Below are 19,324 nucleotides of genomic sequence, written 5' to 3'. Positions count from 1 at the left end.
CTATAGTAATAACTATAAATTAGGCATAATTACCCTAAACAAAACTCGGTAGAACTTTATTTTACAGTGTCCTTGTTACATATGTTACATATACTTGTTAATGCATATTTACATGCAAGAATTGACCCTCAACCAAAACCTAATCCTACCCTGACCCTATAGTAAGTAGGTTGATTGGGACACTTTTTTCCAGTCATCTCAATGGGTGTCCCAATCAACCTGAATTCACCCTACATGTTATTATTAGTCAGTAGGCTACTTAAATATATAATCACACTGATGACACCTTAAAATAAAGTGTAACCCAAAACCCTAATCCTACCCTAACCCAATAGTAGCTAATTACGATTACTTACTCAGTACTTTACACTGTAACAGGGACACATTAAAATAAAGTGTAATCGAATCATTTTCTTCTGTGTTTGGCAGTATGACTCTAGTATGCATCAATAACAAAATCGAACAAGTATCTTACGAAATATCGCACAAGATTTTTCTGGCTACACACTTATCGAAAAGGTATAAATTATACTTGTGAATTTTGTGAACTAGAAAAAGAAAGTATTGTAATATGTTTAAATATTGTGTTCGTTCAAGATTCATAATGATATTGGGAGATATGTAGGGTTTTTGTTATTTTAAAAATGACAGTTTGTCATATGCAACATTTCAAAATGCTCAAATTTCACACATTTTATCAATCAAAACACTGAAAACATCTACATAAAGCAACTGAAAATGATTTATTGTAAAATATTTTTATTAACGTTGACCATAAGTACAATTTGACCAAAAGTACAAGTGTCTTATGTATGTGGTCCTGTGGTATTGAATAAATACTGTAGATCATCTTTGTTGCAATTCTATGTATTCTGTTTCTTTTGTTTCATGCAACCTAAAATAACATCACTAAATATGAATAGTGTAACTGAAAATAGAAATGAATTTATGACCTAAATACTTCCTCTATCCCATCACCATGTTTTGCATAAAATATCACAGAAATATGACTGCATTTTTACTCAAATTCTACAAATGAATTAATATATCTAATGATTTTAATATCGATATCAATTCCTAGACTGCATTTGAATATGAAATTTGATCACACAGGGAAACACCAGAAGTAGCATTTTATCGGATATTTAAGAATATTACACTTGATTTGATTTACAACAATTAGATATAAATATTTCTACATTAGCATGAGAACTTCTTCCTTCTATAGCTCTCTTTTTCTCTCTCTCCCTCTCAAACACACACACACACACACACACACTTTTATCACAATTCATAATTAGTAGGCAAAAAGTAAACAATTAATGTAAGAAAATCCTTTGTTGGATCAAAACAAAGCCTTACTGTGTTTGTAAAAAGAAGGAACGTCACATAGTGAATTCATTCGAGTCATTTTCATCATTCTCCTCTGGTTCATTGCTGCTCATGGAGCTGGATTTGGCTGAGCTCTGTAATCGGTTCTCAGCCTTGCGTGTGTAGGGCCGACCAGCTCGAGGATGGTTCTGATGATGAGGCCATCTTATGTTGGGTATGTGGTCCACAGAATGGACGAACGCTTCTTGTCTCCTGTCCACCGGCCTCATCTGATTCATCTTGCAGGAGGCGATGAGAGGTCTGCCAATGTCCAGCTCTTTGCTCTCAGTGAGACGTTCTTTAGTTTGTGTCTGGGTGTAGTGCAATTTCACCTTAATCACCAGAGATCCCTAAAAAGTTTGAATAAATTGCATTTCTTAAATGGCTTTAAACAATATTTTTGACATCCATATATAACGCATTTTTCTACATCAGTGGTTTCAACAGCAACAATAATATCCCTACAATAAAACATTATTATGATGTGATATGTCATATATATATATATATATATATATATCATATCACATCATATATTATCATATCATATATTTGATATATAAATTATATTGCATTATAACATTATATTATAACATATTATATAATGTATTTATATAATATTATATATGTTAACACTTTACAATAAGGTTTAATTTGTTAACATTAGTTAACTACATTAGTTTAAATGAACTAACAATAAACAATTCTACAGCATTTATTTATCTCAGTTCATGTAAATTTCTACACTTACTTTTTAAATCAAAAGTTGTATCGTCAACAATAAACAATTATATTTTTATGAACTAACATTAAGGTCAAGTAATGGTGTAAAAATATTATTGCTCATAGTTAGTTCATGTTAACTAATGCATTAATGTTAACAAATCTGACCTTAAGTTTTACATAATATAATATAATATAATATAATATAATATAATATACTATATTATATTATATTATGTAAAACTTAAGGTCAGATTTACATAATATAATATAATATAATATAATTAATATATAATAATATAAATGTTTGGTTTCTCTATGTCCCACCACACAAAATGCATTGTGATATTTAAATTTTTAAAGTGAATAAGCCTTTTTATGTTGCTTTCCTAACTATGCATAATTAAATGCTGGGTTGTATTTTATCATTTGCATATTACATGCTCTCCAGAATATAATATTCAGCAATAAAGACTGCACTGACACTATTGGATGAGAACGATGACATTACTGCGTTTTACAGAGTTGCTTTATAGCTGAATTGAACCCAGTTCATAATGGACAAAGTTTACACAGTTACTGAATCAAACTGAATTGAACCTGAACAATGACACTATTGTCTTTTTAGAGCTGCTTTACAGCAGGATTGAATTCTGTTTGCATCATTAAATGTATCACTGGGAAGCTCCTTTGAAATATTCTGTATTGTATAAAGCGCTATATAAATAAAAGTGGCTTTACTTGACAGAATAAACATGTGACCCATTTTGGGTTTGTGATTGACCAGTTGGCAACCGAGTATTTTGAAACTGAACATGTATTTCATTTCATTTCATAATGTTTTAAAATGCATTTCAGATCTATTTTCAAGAGAAAACCTCCTTAAATGTACCTGGAGTCTTTGAAGGCAACATAATCTGAGGGTGCAGTCAGGAGTTTCACCGATGCTCACCAGGAGAGAGTCCATTTCTTCCGATCTGCCAGATGCTGAGAAAATGTCCTGCATTTGCTAAAAATAAAAATAAAATAAAAGCATATCACCATTTAAACTGTAATCATACAAACAGGCACTATAGAGCCAGGTAAAGTGACCGCTGTGCTGTTAAAGGGATAGTTCACCCAAAAATTCTGTCATCATTTACTCTCCCTCAAGTTGTTCCAAACCTGTATGACTTTCTTTCTTCTGCTGAACACAAAAGAAGATATTTTGAAGAAAGTCGGTAACCAAACGACTGATGGACCCCATTGACTTCCATAGTAGGAAAAAAAAATACTATGGATGTCAATGGGGACCAGCAACTGTTTAATTACCAACCTTCTTTAAAATATCTTCTTTTGTGTTCAGCAGAAGAAAGGAAGTCATACAGGTTTGGAACAACATGAGGGAGAGTAAATGATGACAGAATTTTCATTTTTGGGTGAACTATCCCTTTAATGTACACAAGGAAGTATTAGACTTTTCACCCCTAGAGGTCAGTAGACTCACAGTTTTGTTTTAAAGTCATCCTACTGTTCTTTCTTTCTGTTGAACTCCTTTAACACTAGTAAACTTCACATTTGCAGTAGAGCAATAAAAAAAAATATATATAAATATAAATATATATATAAATAAATACTGTAATAGTGTTGCATGCATGAACCTCCATATTACAGTCATAAGTTTGGAGGAGTTTAAGAGGCAAATTCATTTACAAAACACCACAGAATCCGCCCTCTTTCCTCTTCTGGTCTCTCCCATCCCGACTCTCATATCCTCCTTCTCTATGCATGTGTATGTGTTTGTGTCAGCAAAAGAGGACATGAAAAGCTGCGACTCACTGGTTGACTCTCAAGAATCAGAGTGCAGTCCTGGGCCACGGCGTTTGTGTTCCTCACTATACCGAACACAACCAGGACGTTGGAAAAAAGGGCAGAGAAACTGAGCTCCACCTGAACACCACAGCGCTTAAAGTCCAGAGATCTTCGGCCAGGAAGAACTGTGGAAAACATCACCATACACATAAATACACAGCAATGCAAACTATATTCATTTACATCATGAGGGAAAAAAACAGGAAACACACATGACAAAGACCATAAAGTAGATAAGTATATTATTAAATACAGTATAACTATTATATGTGCCACTACAAGATGTAGTGCTGCTATATTATGACTATTTATAATAAAAGGCCTTGTACACTGCTATTCAAAAGTTTGAGATTAGTAAGATTTTTCTTTTTCTTTAAAGAAATTAATAGTTTTATTCAGCAAGGATGCATTAAATTGATCAAATGTGACAGTATTTACATGTTATCAAATTTCAAATAAATGCTGTTCTTTGAAACGTTCTATTCATCAAAGAAACTTAATGTGTAGAAATGTATCACAGTTTCCACAAAATATTAAGCAGCACAACTGTTTTCAACATTGATAATAATAATAATAAATGTTTCTTGAGCAGCAAATCATCATATTAGAATGATTTCTGAAGGATCATGTGACACTGAAGACTGGTGTAATTTGCCATCACAGGAATAAATTACATTTTAACATATAAAAATAAAAAAAACTGTTTCAATAATAAATTCAACAATATTTTACTGTATTTTTGATCAAATAAATGCACCCTTGGTGAGCATAAGAGACTTCTTTCAAAATATTTGAAAAGCGTACATAAAAAGAAATACAAACATTAAACATATTTAACTCCCCTGTGGTCAATATAGTAATACTGTATATGCTGGTACATGCAAGCATGAGTAAAGGTGTCAGAATGCATGTTTCATATTTAAATGAGAGCTGTTTAAGCTGTTTAACTTGACAAATAAAAGCTGTCACGGTCTAAAGTGAAAAATGGAATCAATTTAAGTCAGCTCACTGGTGGCAATTCGGCACTTTTTGGGAGGACATCTATTTCCTTTTAATGCATGGTTACACATGGTTATGAATGATCCCTCAGCGGTGCTCTTACCATGAGTCATACATCACGATCTAACCCACAAAAGAGGAAGTCACAAACTGATGTTACGGGTGATGGAGCACTTTTGAGTGTAGGCACTGACACACACACCGACTTTTTTTCCATTGCATTCAAAATCTGCTTTATCATCACTGATGTTGAATATAGCATTTAAAGGGTTCACATCAGGAATCAAAAATAGAAATTTCCTCGATCTTTTTAAATAAAAGAGACCAATGTGTTATGTAAGAATAATGTAGCTTTCAAATAATCAAAACTGATTTGTCAAGAACATCTTTTAAATGAAGATCTTAAAAGTACAGCAGTAAAACCCGCCCACTGAATGCTTAGTCAAAGTAAGAGAGGGTGGAAAATGGTTATGCACCATAAATCGAAAATATAATTTTTGGTACGAGACCTTTACTCACATTATACACTACCTGTGAAAAGTTTTTTATATATATTTTTCAAAGACATCTCTTTTGTTCACCAAGGCTGCATTTATTTGATGAAAAAAATACAGTAAAAATTGTAAAATGGTGAAATATTATTACATTTTAAATCTGTTTCCTATTTAAATATATTTTAAAATATAATTTAGTCCTGTGATGGTAAAGCAGCCATTAATCCAGGCTTCAGTGTCACATGATCCAGCAGAAATCATTATAATTTCTGTATAAAACAGATAGTGCTGCTTAATATTTTTGTGGAAATCATGATACATTACCACTCAAAAGTTTTCAGTAAGATTAAAAAGAAAGAAAGAAATACTTTATTAGTATAAGTGGAATTCAGGTAGAAAATAAAGATGTAGGACATAACCCCTTTAATGAAGGTTATTTCAGTTGGTTAGTTTACACAAGATACATGTAAGAAAAGGACTTCTGATGACAATATGAAGATGTTTTTTAAAAATAAAATAAAAATTGAAATACCATTAGCCTGTTTCCAACAAGCATCCCGTCGCCGGAGCTCCATGGTGTGTCCGGACGCTTGCACAGGATCGGTCAAGGCCCGTGGCTCTGTCAGAGTGTGCCTGATCTCTACCACCTGCCTTCCACGTACCAGTGGGTCCTTTCCCAGATCTGGAAGAGAACAAAAGCTTTCATTAGAAACCAGAGGATACTTTTTCCTATAAGTAATACATATATGATCTACACAGTTGCAGTCCCTTTTGCCATGTGATCAGTGGCCATCACTGAAACATGACGCAAACATGACTCGGCAAGTTGTTCAGTCAAACGGGAAGTTAAAAAATGAAGTGAAATTGCTCAAATTAATATTACAAACGCTTAGTACATTTTCAGCATGTTCTGCTCTCAAATAAGAAGAATGGACTAGATGCTGTTTTTGAGTGCAGAAGCACTGTTAAAAAACTGACAGGATTTTATAATTGTAATGTCACAAAACAATGCATACAATTTTACTGTAAAAGCTTGGTCATTTTCTATAGTACCACAACAGAACACTGTAAAACAAAAACATATTGCATTTCATTGTGTGACTTAAAGTGATTAAAAAAAATTCCAATACAAATTTGCATTGTATAATAATATTAGATCATATGTAATTTTTTATATATTTTATTTTGATTTATTTAACATTTATATTACAGTTCAAAAGTTTGGGGTCAGTGAGAGTTTTTTTTTCCCAGCAAGGATGCATTACACTGATCAAAGTTTACAGTAAAGCATTTATAATGTTACAAATTATTTAGTTTTCATATAAATGCTGTTCATTTGAGCTTTCTATTCATCAAAAAAATCCTGAGAAAAAAATCTATTACAGTTTCCACAAAAATATTAAGCAACTGTTTTCAACATTAATAATAATATATTAAGATAGAAAACAATTATTTTAAATTGTAGGAATATTTCACAATGTTACTGTTTTGCTGTATTTCTGATCAAATAAATTCAGCCTCTGTGATCATTAGAGTCTTCTTTCAAAAACAATAAGAGATCTTAGCGAAATACATTCATTTATTAACCAGTTGGGTTGCACCATTTCGATGGTCCCCTTTAGACATTCTGTCGACTATAAGTAATGTTTTATCTACATGTCAACGAACTCTCATTAGAGTATTAGTTGAGTATTAGTATACTGTTAGGGGTAGAGTTAGAAGCACTCAGTAATACAATAAAAAAATGACGAAAATTACAAACAGTTTACCCTACTAAAGAAATAGCCTACATAAATTGATTAATCAAAATAAAATACATTGATTATTATTAAAGCTACTAAAGTAATTTAGTGAAAAGCAGTGAATGACTCATTTCCTTTTTTTGTTTGATTAACATGAAATAGCAGACAGCAGCAGGTTTATTAGGCTGCTGTCACTTTAAGACTAAATGCACGATGCATTCGATTACTTCCCAACTGTTTAGACCTATGTTCACTTACGTTAGGACATAACTGACTCTGTTTAAGTGAAAACTCACCAAGATGGACATTTTGACATATTAGTGTGTGTATTTGTAAGTTTAAGCGCATGCCCGAAGAAACGGAACGGAACGATTGTGTTTTCATAATCGCTGGAAGACAAAATTAAAAAATAAAAATAAATATAAAACACAGCCCTAGTCATTAAATAATTTTGAGAGCAAGAGGGACCCCTGGTGGTTCGGAGGACCTACGCAACTTGCCTACTTTGCGTATAGGGAGGACCGGCACTGGTCAACAGAATCTCTAAAAGAGAACTTCAAAAATAAAATGTTACCATTAATTGTACTACTTCTACTGAAGAAGAAAAAACAACTATATCAGTACAGAAACCAGTAGCCAGGAATATACAGTAAATCCACACTAAAATGCTTTACAGCGCAATGCCGTAAGTTGTGCTTGACAGTAACCAGTGCCGAAGCATTGATTTATGATCGTTATTGAGGAAGGAAGTTGTCTCGTACTTGTGGGCATGACAAACACAGTGATAATGGCCGTGGGACAGGGTGCAGACAGAGCAACAAGCATACGAGACGAAGCGGGGGGTAAGTGGAGCAAACCAGCAGCCGCCCCTAGGTTAAGCGCTCTCAAATTTCCCCCACCTGAGCACAGCAGCCAGAGAATGAGGTCACATGCCTTGGCAGCTACAATATAAAAAGCCAAGAGCTGTTACCAAAGAGACCAATCAAACAACAAAATAAGCCCTCTGCAGGGAGAGAGGGGATTATCTCAACCCTTAAAACATAAATCCATGTTCACATCATGCCGTGGAGGGTACGGATCAAGGAAGGAAACCAATGTCTGGCACACAGTAGATGTCAACCGGTTGTTGCTCTCATAAGTGCTCCAAGTATAAATCCGCTAATGATCAAAAGTACTGAAAGACACTGTGACCTATAGTTCACTACATCTCACAACATGGGTGAAGTATGATGTAATATGATAATATCTTGTTATTATAGTGCTTGCACGGAAGCGTTGTTTTGCTATTGATCAAACGTTCTGGTTAGTGTTTGGTCTGAACTTCTACCCCATGACTCATTTAGCTAAATCATCGCCTTTTAAAGTTTAATAATTACATTAACGTATCAAGATTCCCCCTATGATGCCCTATGAAATTTTATTTTTTCCCAAATTCTGTTTCATTTTATCCATGTGATCGAGTGGATTTCCATTGAAACTACTGTATTTCGCCAAACAATGATAAATATGACCTCACGCACCCTTAGAAGGGTGCTGACTATGTAGGCAGTAGGTAGTAAGGTAGTAATTAATCCTAAACAACTATGAAATCTGGTTGCATCTTGCACATACGGATAATCTTCACAGATTTCTCAACTCTCAAACATGCACACACTACAAGACTTGAAATTATGGCACATCACGCACACTACAAGATTAAGATTATCTTGCCAGATGGAGTGGATCAGGTGATCTTGCATGGTCTCTCATGTGATCTCCTCATATGTATGCAGCAGATAGTTTCAACAGCTAATGTTTACTAGCACTAGCTGGTACGTTTAAAACCGAGGCGATTGTGTTAAGTTTTCGAAGACATGTTATACAAGCAGTCGGGCTGTTGCCACACTTCCACAAACTGTTCCTCTATCTCCGCTGTCCAACGGACCTGTACAGCAGCTTGTTTCGTGGTTGACATGTGAAAAGTTCTATCATTCACTTCTGTCTCCTCATAGACTTGTCTTTCATTGGCTATTAAGCTCTGACATAATCATAGTCATTATCAACCCGATTTAAAATACTAAAATATCAGTTTCCTTGTTACACGTTACATGTACTTACCATAGTAATAACATAAAATAATGCACAATTACATGCAACTAACCCTCACCCAAATCCTAATCCTACCCTAACCCTATAGTAAGTACATGTTGTTAATTAATATTACTCAGTACTTAAATGTATAATTACACTGTAACAATGACACCGTGTAACCATGTTTGATATTATCAGGGCAGTCCAGATGTGTCTCCAGGCAGATCGGGAGATAACATTTGATTAGTAAACACATCACATTACAAGATCATTTGGAACCAACCAAGGTCATGGAAAAGAGTAAATTAAGGATTATTCAGCCTAAAACTCCAGTAGTCCAAGCCTTTCTTAAAGGTGCAGTAAGTGATTTCTGAGAAATGCTGAAAGTGGATCAGACAAAGAAGCACAACACACTTGTAGCCAATCAGCAGTAGGGGGCGTGTCCACTCGTGATGTGGGAGGAGAAAGCGAGCAAGAGGGAGATTTGAAGAAAGACTGCAGAAAGAGAAAAGCTCAGAGGAATATCACTGAAAGAAGAAGGGTTGTGATCAGACAAGAGCTTTAGGACCCACGCTGATATTAGAAAAGCTTGTCAGCGCTGGAGAGACCTAAGCGGAAAGACCTGAAAACAGACGCAGAGGTTGCGTTTCTGCTCCATACGTGAGTAACATTGGTTTTGCAATGTTTCACAAAACCAAGACATGCTGTTGTTGTAATGTTAGATGTAGAAACAGGACTGAGTGTCATTGTTTGTCTGGGGCTGATGTGCTGCTGGCGACTAACAACAAACTCTTGCTTGTATACATTTTTTGTTCTTCCAATTTTCACAAAGAATAATTTTGCTTTGAGGAATGAGACATCCTCTCTTGTATTGCATGTTCGTCCATTTTGGGAGCAATGAAGGGAGGTACGTGTTTGTTTCTCAGAAATCGCGTAATGCACCTTTAAGATTTGTAACAGAAGAGTGCTGGTAGGAGCACTCACCCTCAGAGACCTGCTCCAAGACACGGGTCACCCTCTCTGGCTGTAAGACATGTTTGTTCAGGTACTTGGTGAAGATCCCTGTGCTTTTGCCACCATCCTGGACCTCGAAAGCCTCAGCATCTTCACTCCTGTAGGAGCAAACAGCATGAGTACACAAGAAGAACACAATCCGATGTTTTGATTAAGGCTTAGAAGAATTGTCACCTAGTTATGACAGTACTTACGTGGCGTACCCATACACAGTGTTTCCCAGAGGAGCCAAAGGCTTAATTTCAGAGGGAGGACCTTTTTGTTTGTACCTGGAGGACATAAAATAGCAAAAACGTTGAACAGTGTAGCAGTGCGCCAAATTATTATCTTTTAACATTTCCGAAACTATTCCAAGAATCTGGAATTCAAGATACTTTTATTTGCTTTCTGGGAAACAATAAGATGCACAAGTTCATAATGTTTCTACAGGCCTACCATTTCCTGCAGGTGTCCAGGAGAATGACGTTGAGCTGGGCTTTTCTCTCCTGCATACTGAGCATCACTCTCTGTACGCACACACAGTTTTCAGTGCGGTAGGGTCGCGGAGCGTCAATGGCCACCAGGTAATTTCTGCCGGAGTGCTCGTAGCCATGGCCAGCATAGTAAAAAACAGCTGGGGAAGGAGAAATTGGAGTTTCAATGGCCTACAATATTGTGCAATATGTTTCTTTCCTTCTCTGATTGAGTTCCTTACTCTTGTACAACATAACCTTTATTTTAAATATTACTTAAAAATGAAAATTCTGTCATCATCTACACACCCTCATGGCATTCCAAACCTGTATGACTTTCTTTGTTCCAGAGGAACACAAAAGAAGAATTTTTGTAGAATATCCAAGTCACTATTTTTTATTTAATTACAGTGAATATGGACTTGAGATGTCAAGCTCCAAAATGCTAAAAATATCAAAGTATGCAAAGTACGTGAGAGCGCAAATCCAAAAAAGCACTGTTGGAGTGGAATGTTCTGGCTGTGATTTTTTGACAAATCACAAATTAAAAAACACAGACACAGCCGGATCATTTCCCTAATGACCAACGCAATCTACCAAAATAGTGTTTTTGGACGTTAAACAATGGTGCAAATACCAGTAAACTGACGAGCGCAAACCTTAGTAAATCACCTTGCATGATTCATTTGAATATCTCCTCTCTTAAATTTTGCGGAAATTTTGGGAAACTTCTACAAATGCATATGTAAGAAGGTCAGCCGCAAAAATAATTGTGTCCACGACTTTTCAGCGCTAATTCAGTAAATCCTGACAGTAGTTTTTTAACGCATAAAGAAGGTTTGCGCTGGTGCAAGCTGTTAGTAAATCTGGCCCCAAGTCTTCTTAATGACTGCTTTATGCGAGGACCAAAAAATAAGCCATTGTTTACTGAAGCTCTTGATGCATTCATGAAACAATCGTTTCAATGAAAAGATACTTTCATGAACCTGACTTCTAAGCTTTTTTCATTAACTCTTTTCATTAACTTTTTAAGTTAATGAAAAAAGCTGAGAGGTCAGGTTCATGAGAGTATACTTTCAATGAAACGATTCACAAAACAAATGACTCATTGATCCGGTCGCACTGGAGTCAAAGATAATAAGTGACTAACAATATAAACGTCAGCTTGCTCATAACAACATACTTTGGAAGATTTGGAATAGGCCTATATCATATGAGCCGGTTTACGATCCTATTACAAGGCGTTTATGTCCTTGACAGCTTGAAATGGCCAAAAATTTACATTTCGTGCTTTACAGAAGAAATGAAAAAAGTCATTCAGGTTTGCCAAGACATGAGGGTGAGTAAAGGATGACAGAATCTTGATTTTTGGGTGAACTACATGAAAACTACACAATTTTACAGTATTTCATATTTTGATGATGCTGTGAGTGATTAACCATTGCTATGAAAGCAGTTATCAGCATTTCATATTGAAATATTGTTATAATCAAAGAAAGAGAATTCAGGGGGGAAAAAGTGACAGCAGTGAAATCTAACCCACATTCTGTACACATCAATACAGAGGCATGAATACGTACAGAGTTGACTAATAACTTAACACTTTCCATTTTACTATTTTCATTATGAGGCAGGTCACAATACGAGTCAAAGAATGAAATCCCTATGTGAGTTAGGTGAATAACCTGTATAAATCTGTTGGCTAGAAACATTATACCACAAGTTTCTGCAGATAAAAGCAGCAGGGCAGACTCCGGCCCACACATTTCTTATCAGCCAATCAACATACTGATGTTGTTCTGAAAAAAGTCCTTTGGCTGAAAGTGCTGTGGTTTTTTTTTTTACCCATGACATTCACTGATACTGTAGCACCGGAAAACAAAGCCTTTTTTCCACTCAGATGGAACTTCCTCTAACTCGTCACTGAGATGTTTGTTGAGCAACACTAAAATATTTTTTTTTCTGAAAAATTTCAAATAGATTGTGTATTGTCCACCACCATCTCAACAATTTCCAGCAGAAAACAGGTAGAGTTAATGAGTTGCACTGCTAACCACAGGTTCAAAGTGAGAAATGCAGAAGATTTAAATTAGCGTGGTATTGCACACTGCAACAATTTTTGTAGCCAGGAACCTGAAACTTTCACCACAAATCAAGAAATTGGCCTGAGTATAAAACCTACATCCTGTGAGAAAAAATATTTTACAGTTAAAGCAGTGATGAAACACACCAGACATTTCCTAGAGGCTCCTCGAGCAAACCCACAGCATGTGACTCACCATACACTCCAGGGTCCAAGAGCTGCAAGAACTTGTCAATGGCAGCCTGCATTTCCTGAAGGGTGAGATCCAGCAGAGAGACCACTCTGAAGCCAAGCTGTTGCAGAAGATTGGCCAGCTCATGGACATCCATGGTAGGGGCCATCAGACCAGGATGGTGGTTGTAGTTCAGGTTCCCAATCAGTAATGCCACTTTGTCAGTTGCTTAGAGAAAGAATATTACATTAATATATTACATATATATATGAAGAGTTCAGATGCAAAAGCCTCTAAGTGCCATCTGAAATTTTCATCTAGAATGATCATTTTTATCAAGCTCGTATATTTAAGTTCAGTAATTTCAGTTAAATGGCAATTAATAGGTCATTTTCATTGCCATTTAAGTGAAATTACTGAACTTAAATATACGAGCTTCATAAAAATGATCATTCTAGAAGAAAATTTCAGATGGCATATATGTGTATATATATGTATATGTATGTATGTGTGTGTGTGTGTGTGTGTGCCATCTGAAATTTTCTTCTAGAATGATCATTTTTATCAAGCTTGTATATTTAAGTTTAATAATTTCACTTAAATGGCAATGCAAATTACCTATTAATTGTCATTTAAGTGAAATTACTGAACTTAAATATACAAGCTTTATAAAAATGATCATTCTAATGAAAATTTCAGATGGCACTTATATATATATATATATATATATATATATATATATATATATATATATATATATATATATATATATATATATATATATATAAGTAGTCAACATTTGAAGTGGATCAAAATATATATACTGTGAGAATCCTACATGAAAGACAGAGTTTGTTTTGTGGGGGAAATATTTAAGGTGGGCGTAATGTGTAACACAGGTAAGTACGAAGTCTATTTTTAACCAGACATGAGCTGAAAAAATCTTTCATCTGTGACCTACCCATAAGAGTGGCTGTTGGTAGTAGATCTGGAGGCGCTGTGGGGGAAACCAGAGGAAAAAGTTTTGGTGAAAGTTGAAAGAAAATAAGAAAAGTTACCATTCTACTGGATGTTATCATGAAGCCCATATCTTGTGCTTTTCCACTAGTTTCACAACGGGGAAAAAACGCTCAGAACGCTCACATTATTTGTGTTCCGTAATGTGACAAGAAAAAGGGAAGCTCTTGAGCTGGTTTCAGTCTAACTTTAGTTGGACTCTCATATATCTAGGGACCCATTTAGACTCAAAATACAGTTCAGTTCCTGATTGTCTTTAACTCCTACCAATTGTGGAAAGTACCAGTAATTTTAAACTATAGTGGAACTACAATGACCACAAAGAATTCATGGCTCAGAGATAAAGAATGGATGGTTTCCTTTATTTAGGTTTTCTAAATTGCTTTTCGGTCTGACAGTGTAAATCAGGGTTCACCAATCTCGGTCCTGGAGGGCCGGTGTCCTGCAGAGTTTAGCTCCAACCAGCCCCAACACACCTGTTTGAAAGTTTCTAGTATGCCTAGTGAGACCTTGATTAGCTGGTTCAGGTGTGTTTAATTGGGGTTGGAGCTAAACTCTGCAGGACACCGGCCCTCCAGGACCGAGATTGATGAACCCTGGTGTAAATGAACAAGTCAAATCGAATCATGATGGCAAACAAAGTGAAAAATGCAAATGTTGTTAATTCCCTTTTTCCAGGATAGTCAATTTTAATGCATTAAGTAAGTGCAGTGAATTTTAAAAAAAAATAATTACATCATGTCCAGTGAACCATAAATAAATTTTGTAATAAGTCAAATAAAAAAAACTCTTTTATTTTTCATGTTTAAATAAACATGGAAATTTTACAAATGTGGCAGCGACGCTGATAAACAACAAAAATAATTCCAGAATGGAAAAATTGTGAATGGCCCTTGGACAAACACCATTGCAAAATGGAAGGCTGTGGACTGTAGGCCAATGATAGGCTTGAAACGCTTGACATAAACAGCCATTGGCGGCTCTTACCAATCTCAATCTCAGCTGCTTCAGACCATCTCTCCTCCAGAATATTTGACACAGCGCAGAGGTATGAACCAGCAGTGTCTGCGCTGGCATTTTCTATCTAAACAAAGAAGACCAAATGCAAAACATGATTATTTTAGGCAGCTTACAGCTTCCACAAAGTGTGCCACTGAGTCAATCTTGCCCAAATTTAAAAGCAATGACCTGTGTAACCCGAACCCAACTTGCGCATAAAAATGAATCAATATGATAACAAAACAGCTAAAAACAAAGAGTGTTACAGTAGCCTCACCATGAGTGTTTCTGTAGTCTTTTTAGCAAGGATGCAACCGTTTCTGTACCACTGGTAGGCAGGCGCAGGCTTTCCAAAAGCTGTGCATTTGAGAGTGATAGACTCCCCTGGTTTTACTGTTTGGCTTATTGGTTGAATGACTATATGGGGTTCCCCTCTCCATGAGCGAGAAACACCTAAACACAATGCATCACGTTATCTAACAGATACTACAGTCTTAAAACGGACACGTTGAGCAAAATCTTACAAAATAAATCACTGTTAAGTCAATGTCAGTCTCAATATAATGCATATCTGGATGAATAATAACAAGGGGTTCATGGACTTCAGGCTAGATGTTTAATACAGATGCTAATGACAAGACGAGATAATGGAAAGTACCTGGTTCTTCTAGGATTCGCACTTTTACCCAATCTGTGAACTGATAGTTAGAGAACAGGTCGCTCACTCTACAAATATATTTTCCAGATCTCTGGAGAGTGACGGTGAGGTCAGGCTCTGTCCCACCTTCCACCTGAAACGATGAAGCATAATGTTATTTGATACATTTTGGTATATATTCTTCACAATATTGATAGAATTATTTATAAATGGAAAAAGTGTTGGGGAAAGTTACTTTTTAAAGTAATGCATTACAATACTGCGTTACTCTCTAAAAAAGTAACTAATTGGTTTACGTTACTTTCCATAAAAAGTAACTTAAGTTACTTTTGCTTTACTTTTTCTCACGTTGGACTTCAATCCAATTTCAAAGTCAATTCAAATTCAACACAAATGTGCTATTTATCTAAAGTCATTCTGGCTTATTAATGTGGCTGAATTGGATCATCAAATGTCAGCAGCACAGACATTGGTTAATAAAGTGAGATTAAATACATAAAGTATATTTGTATTATTTAACATAATTAATAATTCAGGTTTGAGTGATATTCTGAGTTTGCATTTCACTGTTTTTAATCATTTTGAGGAATAATGAATCTGTTTTTGTGCAAGTGAGATGAATAAATGCATGTTCACATTTATATCTACAATGACCATCATGTTCACACACAACACTTCTGGACTTACTCCTTATTTCTCTACATTTAAAAGTAATGCGTTACTTTACTCGTTACTTGAAAAAAGTAATCTGATTACGTAGCTCACATTACTCGTAATGCATTAACCCCAACACTGGATATAAAGTGTACAAACCTCTGACTGTTGTTTATCAAACCACTGATAATTCAATGAACCAGTGCCTAATGCTCGAACACTTAACGTCACCTCATGGTTTGGTGGTACACACACAGACACTGGCTGCTGCAGAATAACAACTTCTGCCCAAAAAATATATAATTGTATATATATAAATTAGACAGTAGACATTCATAAAGGGGCAAACATTATATAATAGTTAGTTACACATAAAAATACTAATATACACACCAGTTATCATGACTGTCTGCGCTACTCTTTAGTGTGGAAGGGCCTAGACCGCAATAGTGTTGCTCTTTTAAGGTGGTCAGTCATTTCAGAATATTACCACCTGTGTAAAAAGAAAACAGAAGTATGAATAGTGCCCATAACAACAAGAGTGGCATTCAAAATCCAAACAATGAATCATGGAGACTGGCTAAGCAATCCAGTGTTAAGGATTAAATGTTAAAATAACTAAACCTATCTTGATTTCAACAGTGTTTGTACAGTCAATCCATGCAGAAGTCTTAATAAAGAGAGAGTGTGTGAGCAACTTTGAAATTACTAAATTTATAATCTGTTGTTTTGTAAGAGAATAGAATGCCGAAATGCAGATTAGGACTTAAAAGTTGTCATTATGTTGTCATTCTTCAAAAAGACTGCTTCAATACAATACAACACCTTAATGCATTAGCAATTATATCAGCTTGTGATTTTTATGTATACTAATATTTAAGTAATTCTCTGACATGAGACTGGGGCAAGTTGTTACCCTTTTACTAGTAAATTTACTTTTGAAAGTCAATTTATGTATGCTGTTGTCCCATACTATACCTTGAAGCATAGCTACAAACAAATATTGAATAATTTTTGCCCTCGAAAAAAAAACATACAGTTCTATAATAGACATGTTGACTTATTGTAACAGTATAAACCCATTTTTGCCAACAGATATTTCAATTAATAAATTGTATATTGTATAACTTTAAACAACGTGCCCCAAATTATATTTTTGAAAAATCCAGTTCAAGCACAGTTCAACCTTTCAGTTAAAATCTATCTTCATTACATGGATGACTCGTGTGTGAATGAATGTATGTCAGTGTGGTTCACTTGTTTACAGTAGCTATAGGAGAAAAAGGATAATAGGCTATATGGACATATTCGTTTTTTTAGCGAAAATAATTCACAAAACGACTTATTTAAGAGTGTTTTGAACTTTGAACGTTTGACTCAAAACCATTAAAGTTCCTGAGGCATAATGTAACAACTTCCCTAAAAGTGACAACCAACCCCGGACGGTAACAGCATCTAGTTTGTGGCGTCGTTCGGTGTTACACTCACCTGTCCTCCTAGTGCTCATTGCAGACTGCGATCACTCTTCCTTCCTAAACCTCCTCATGCAAACAAGCACAGAGCGTCAGCTGTATCGACGTGTGGATATACAACATGACACTAATATAGTTTGGCTGAAAAATGAAAGGTTTCCCGTAATAATGACAGACTGGCCCTCCCATTACCGCTGTGCTCAGTGTAGTTGCGCCCACAAACATCTGCACATTGAGCAGCAGGTAGCCTACAGTACATTGAAAATATTTATTTATTTATTCTTCTTCGAGTTACTGGCAGGTTGACGCCATATTGAAAGTAATTAAAAAGCTGGAAAGATGATTGATTATTGATCTGATCTGATTGGTTTAAACTTAATTTTGTACATAACTTTTGGTGTAGAATAATTGAAGATGTAGTAGGCTATATTAAGTTTTTATTGAATATTTTTATTTCAGGGAAATGTTATATTCATAAATGTATGTGCCTTAAAACAAAGCCATTATTTTCTGTTTTTCAAAAAAAAAAAAAGTTTTAATACATTTAAACTTAAAAAAGCCCCTGATATCTAAGCTGTTGTTTTTGCTTATTACAGTGTCATATTTATTTATTTTTTTATTTTTATTTTTTTTGTGCAGTTGTGCTGTTCTGTGGATCCCTTTTTGTATTTTATTACCTTATTGTGTTTGTGTTTTTAGCAATCTGATTAAAGGGACACTATATGTACGTTTTTTTGTTGTTCAAAATGAAAAAATGCAATAAATCATCAATACGTGTTTGTTGGGATGGTTTTCGCGGGAAATTACTGCCGCGTTCCAGGCAACCTGTAACCCGTGTTTTTCTAACTCGTTACTGGGAGTACATCGATCTAGTACGAGTTCACGAGTGGGAAGTTACGGGTTTTACTGCCGTTCCAGTGCACTTTCACGGGTATAAGGTTGGAAAAACACGGGTTACAGGTTGGCTGGAACGATGTACTCCCAGTTACGAGTTGGAAAAACACGGGTGACAGGTTGGCTGGAACGATGTACTCCCAGTTACGAGTTGGAAAAACACGGGTTACAGGTTGCCTGGACAGTGAGAATCAGCATTGGCTTGGCTTTTCGGAGATTGCGAGAACAGGGATTTGAAATGTTGTAAAAGCGACGCGGATATGGCGTTTTTATTACTAAACAGGTGAGTAAGGTATTTTATTGAACAGATAAATTGCCATGCAATATGTGTGTTCGACTTGAAGTGGCTCAGCAATCGGTGTAGGCCTATGACAGCCCTGCTTCAAGTCGAACACACCAAATATCTATTGTGAAGGGTCATATTCATTCCCACAGTCACGCAGAGCCAAACCACAACCAAAACAATGTTCTTCCACAAAATACATGCAGTTTTGTTATATAGTGTAGCCTACATTTAAATGATAATAATAATAATTTTGCCCCTAAATTTGTTTCACAAATCCCAAATTTGGTGTCCAATTCGAATCCCAAGTAAATTATTTGTGTATTGAGTGTGACTTGTCCATGTGCAACACTCAAGTTTACATCTCTATTATTTT

The 19,324-nt window shown here is 35.4% G+C and overlaps 1 protein-coding gene across 2 annotated transcripts; it reads right to left on the bottom strand.

Annotated features, from left to right (window-relative positions):
* Positions 1 to 721: 721 nt before the first annotated feature.
* On the bottom strand, positions 722 to 17,956 carry malt3 (MALT paracaspase 3). Of its 2 annotated transcripts, none has more exons than XM_079873715.1 (15): positions 17,788 to 17,956; positions 16,693 to 16,792; positions 16,459 to 16,583; positions 15,646 to 15,778; positions 15,265 to 15,440; positions 14,976 to 15,072; positions 13,933 to 13,968; positions 12,996 to 13,199; positions 10,700 to 10,877; positions 10,459 to 10,533; positions 10,235 to 10,362; positions 5,971 to 6,120; positions 3,913 to 4,070; positions 2,987 to 3,103; positions 722 to 1,721 (listed from the first exon to the last, which is right to left on the bottom strand). In XM_079873715.1, exons 2-15 carry the CDS (start codon positions 16,700 to 16,702, stop codon positions 1,386 to 1,388), a joined length of 1,923 nt encoding a protein of 640 aa, XP_079729841.1. In that variant the 5' UTR covers positions 16,703 to 16,792; positions 17,788 to 17,956; the 3' UTR covers positions 722 to 1,385. The 2 variants fall into 2 exon arrangements, with proteins under 2 accessions (XP_079729841.1, XP_079729842.1); XM_079873716.1 differs by having other exon boundaries at positions 16,459 to 16,580; positions 17,788 to 17,885.
* Positions 17,957 to 19,324: the final 1,368 nt, after the last annotated feature.

This window comes from Squalius cephalus (assembly GCF_949319135.1).
Source record: "Squalius cephalus genome assembly, chromosome: 6".
Lineage (NCBI taxonomy): Eukaryota > Metazoa > Chordata > Actinopteri > Cypriniformes > Leuciscidae > Squalius > Squalius cephalus.
Note: the sequence above shows the minus strand (reverse complement) of the source record. Positions and strands in the feature narration are given on the sequence as shown.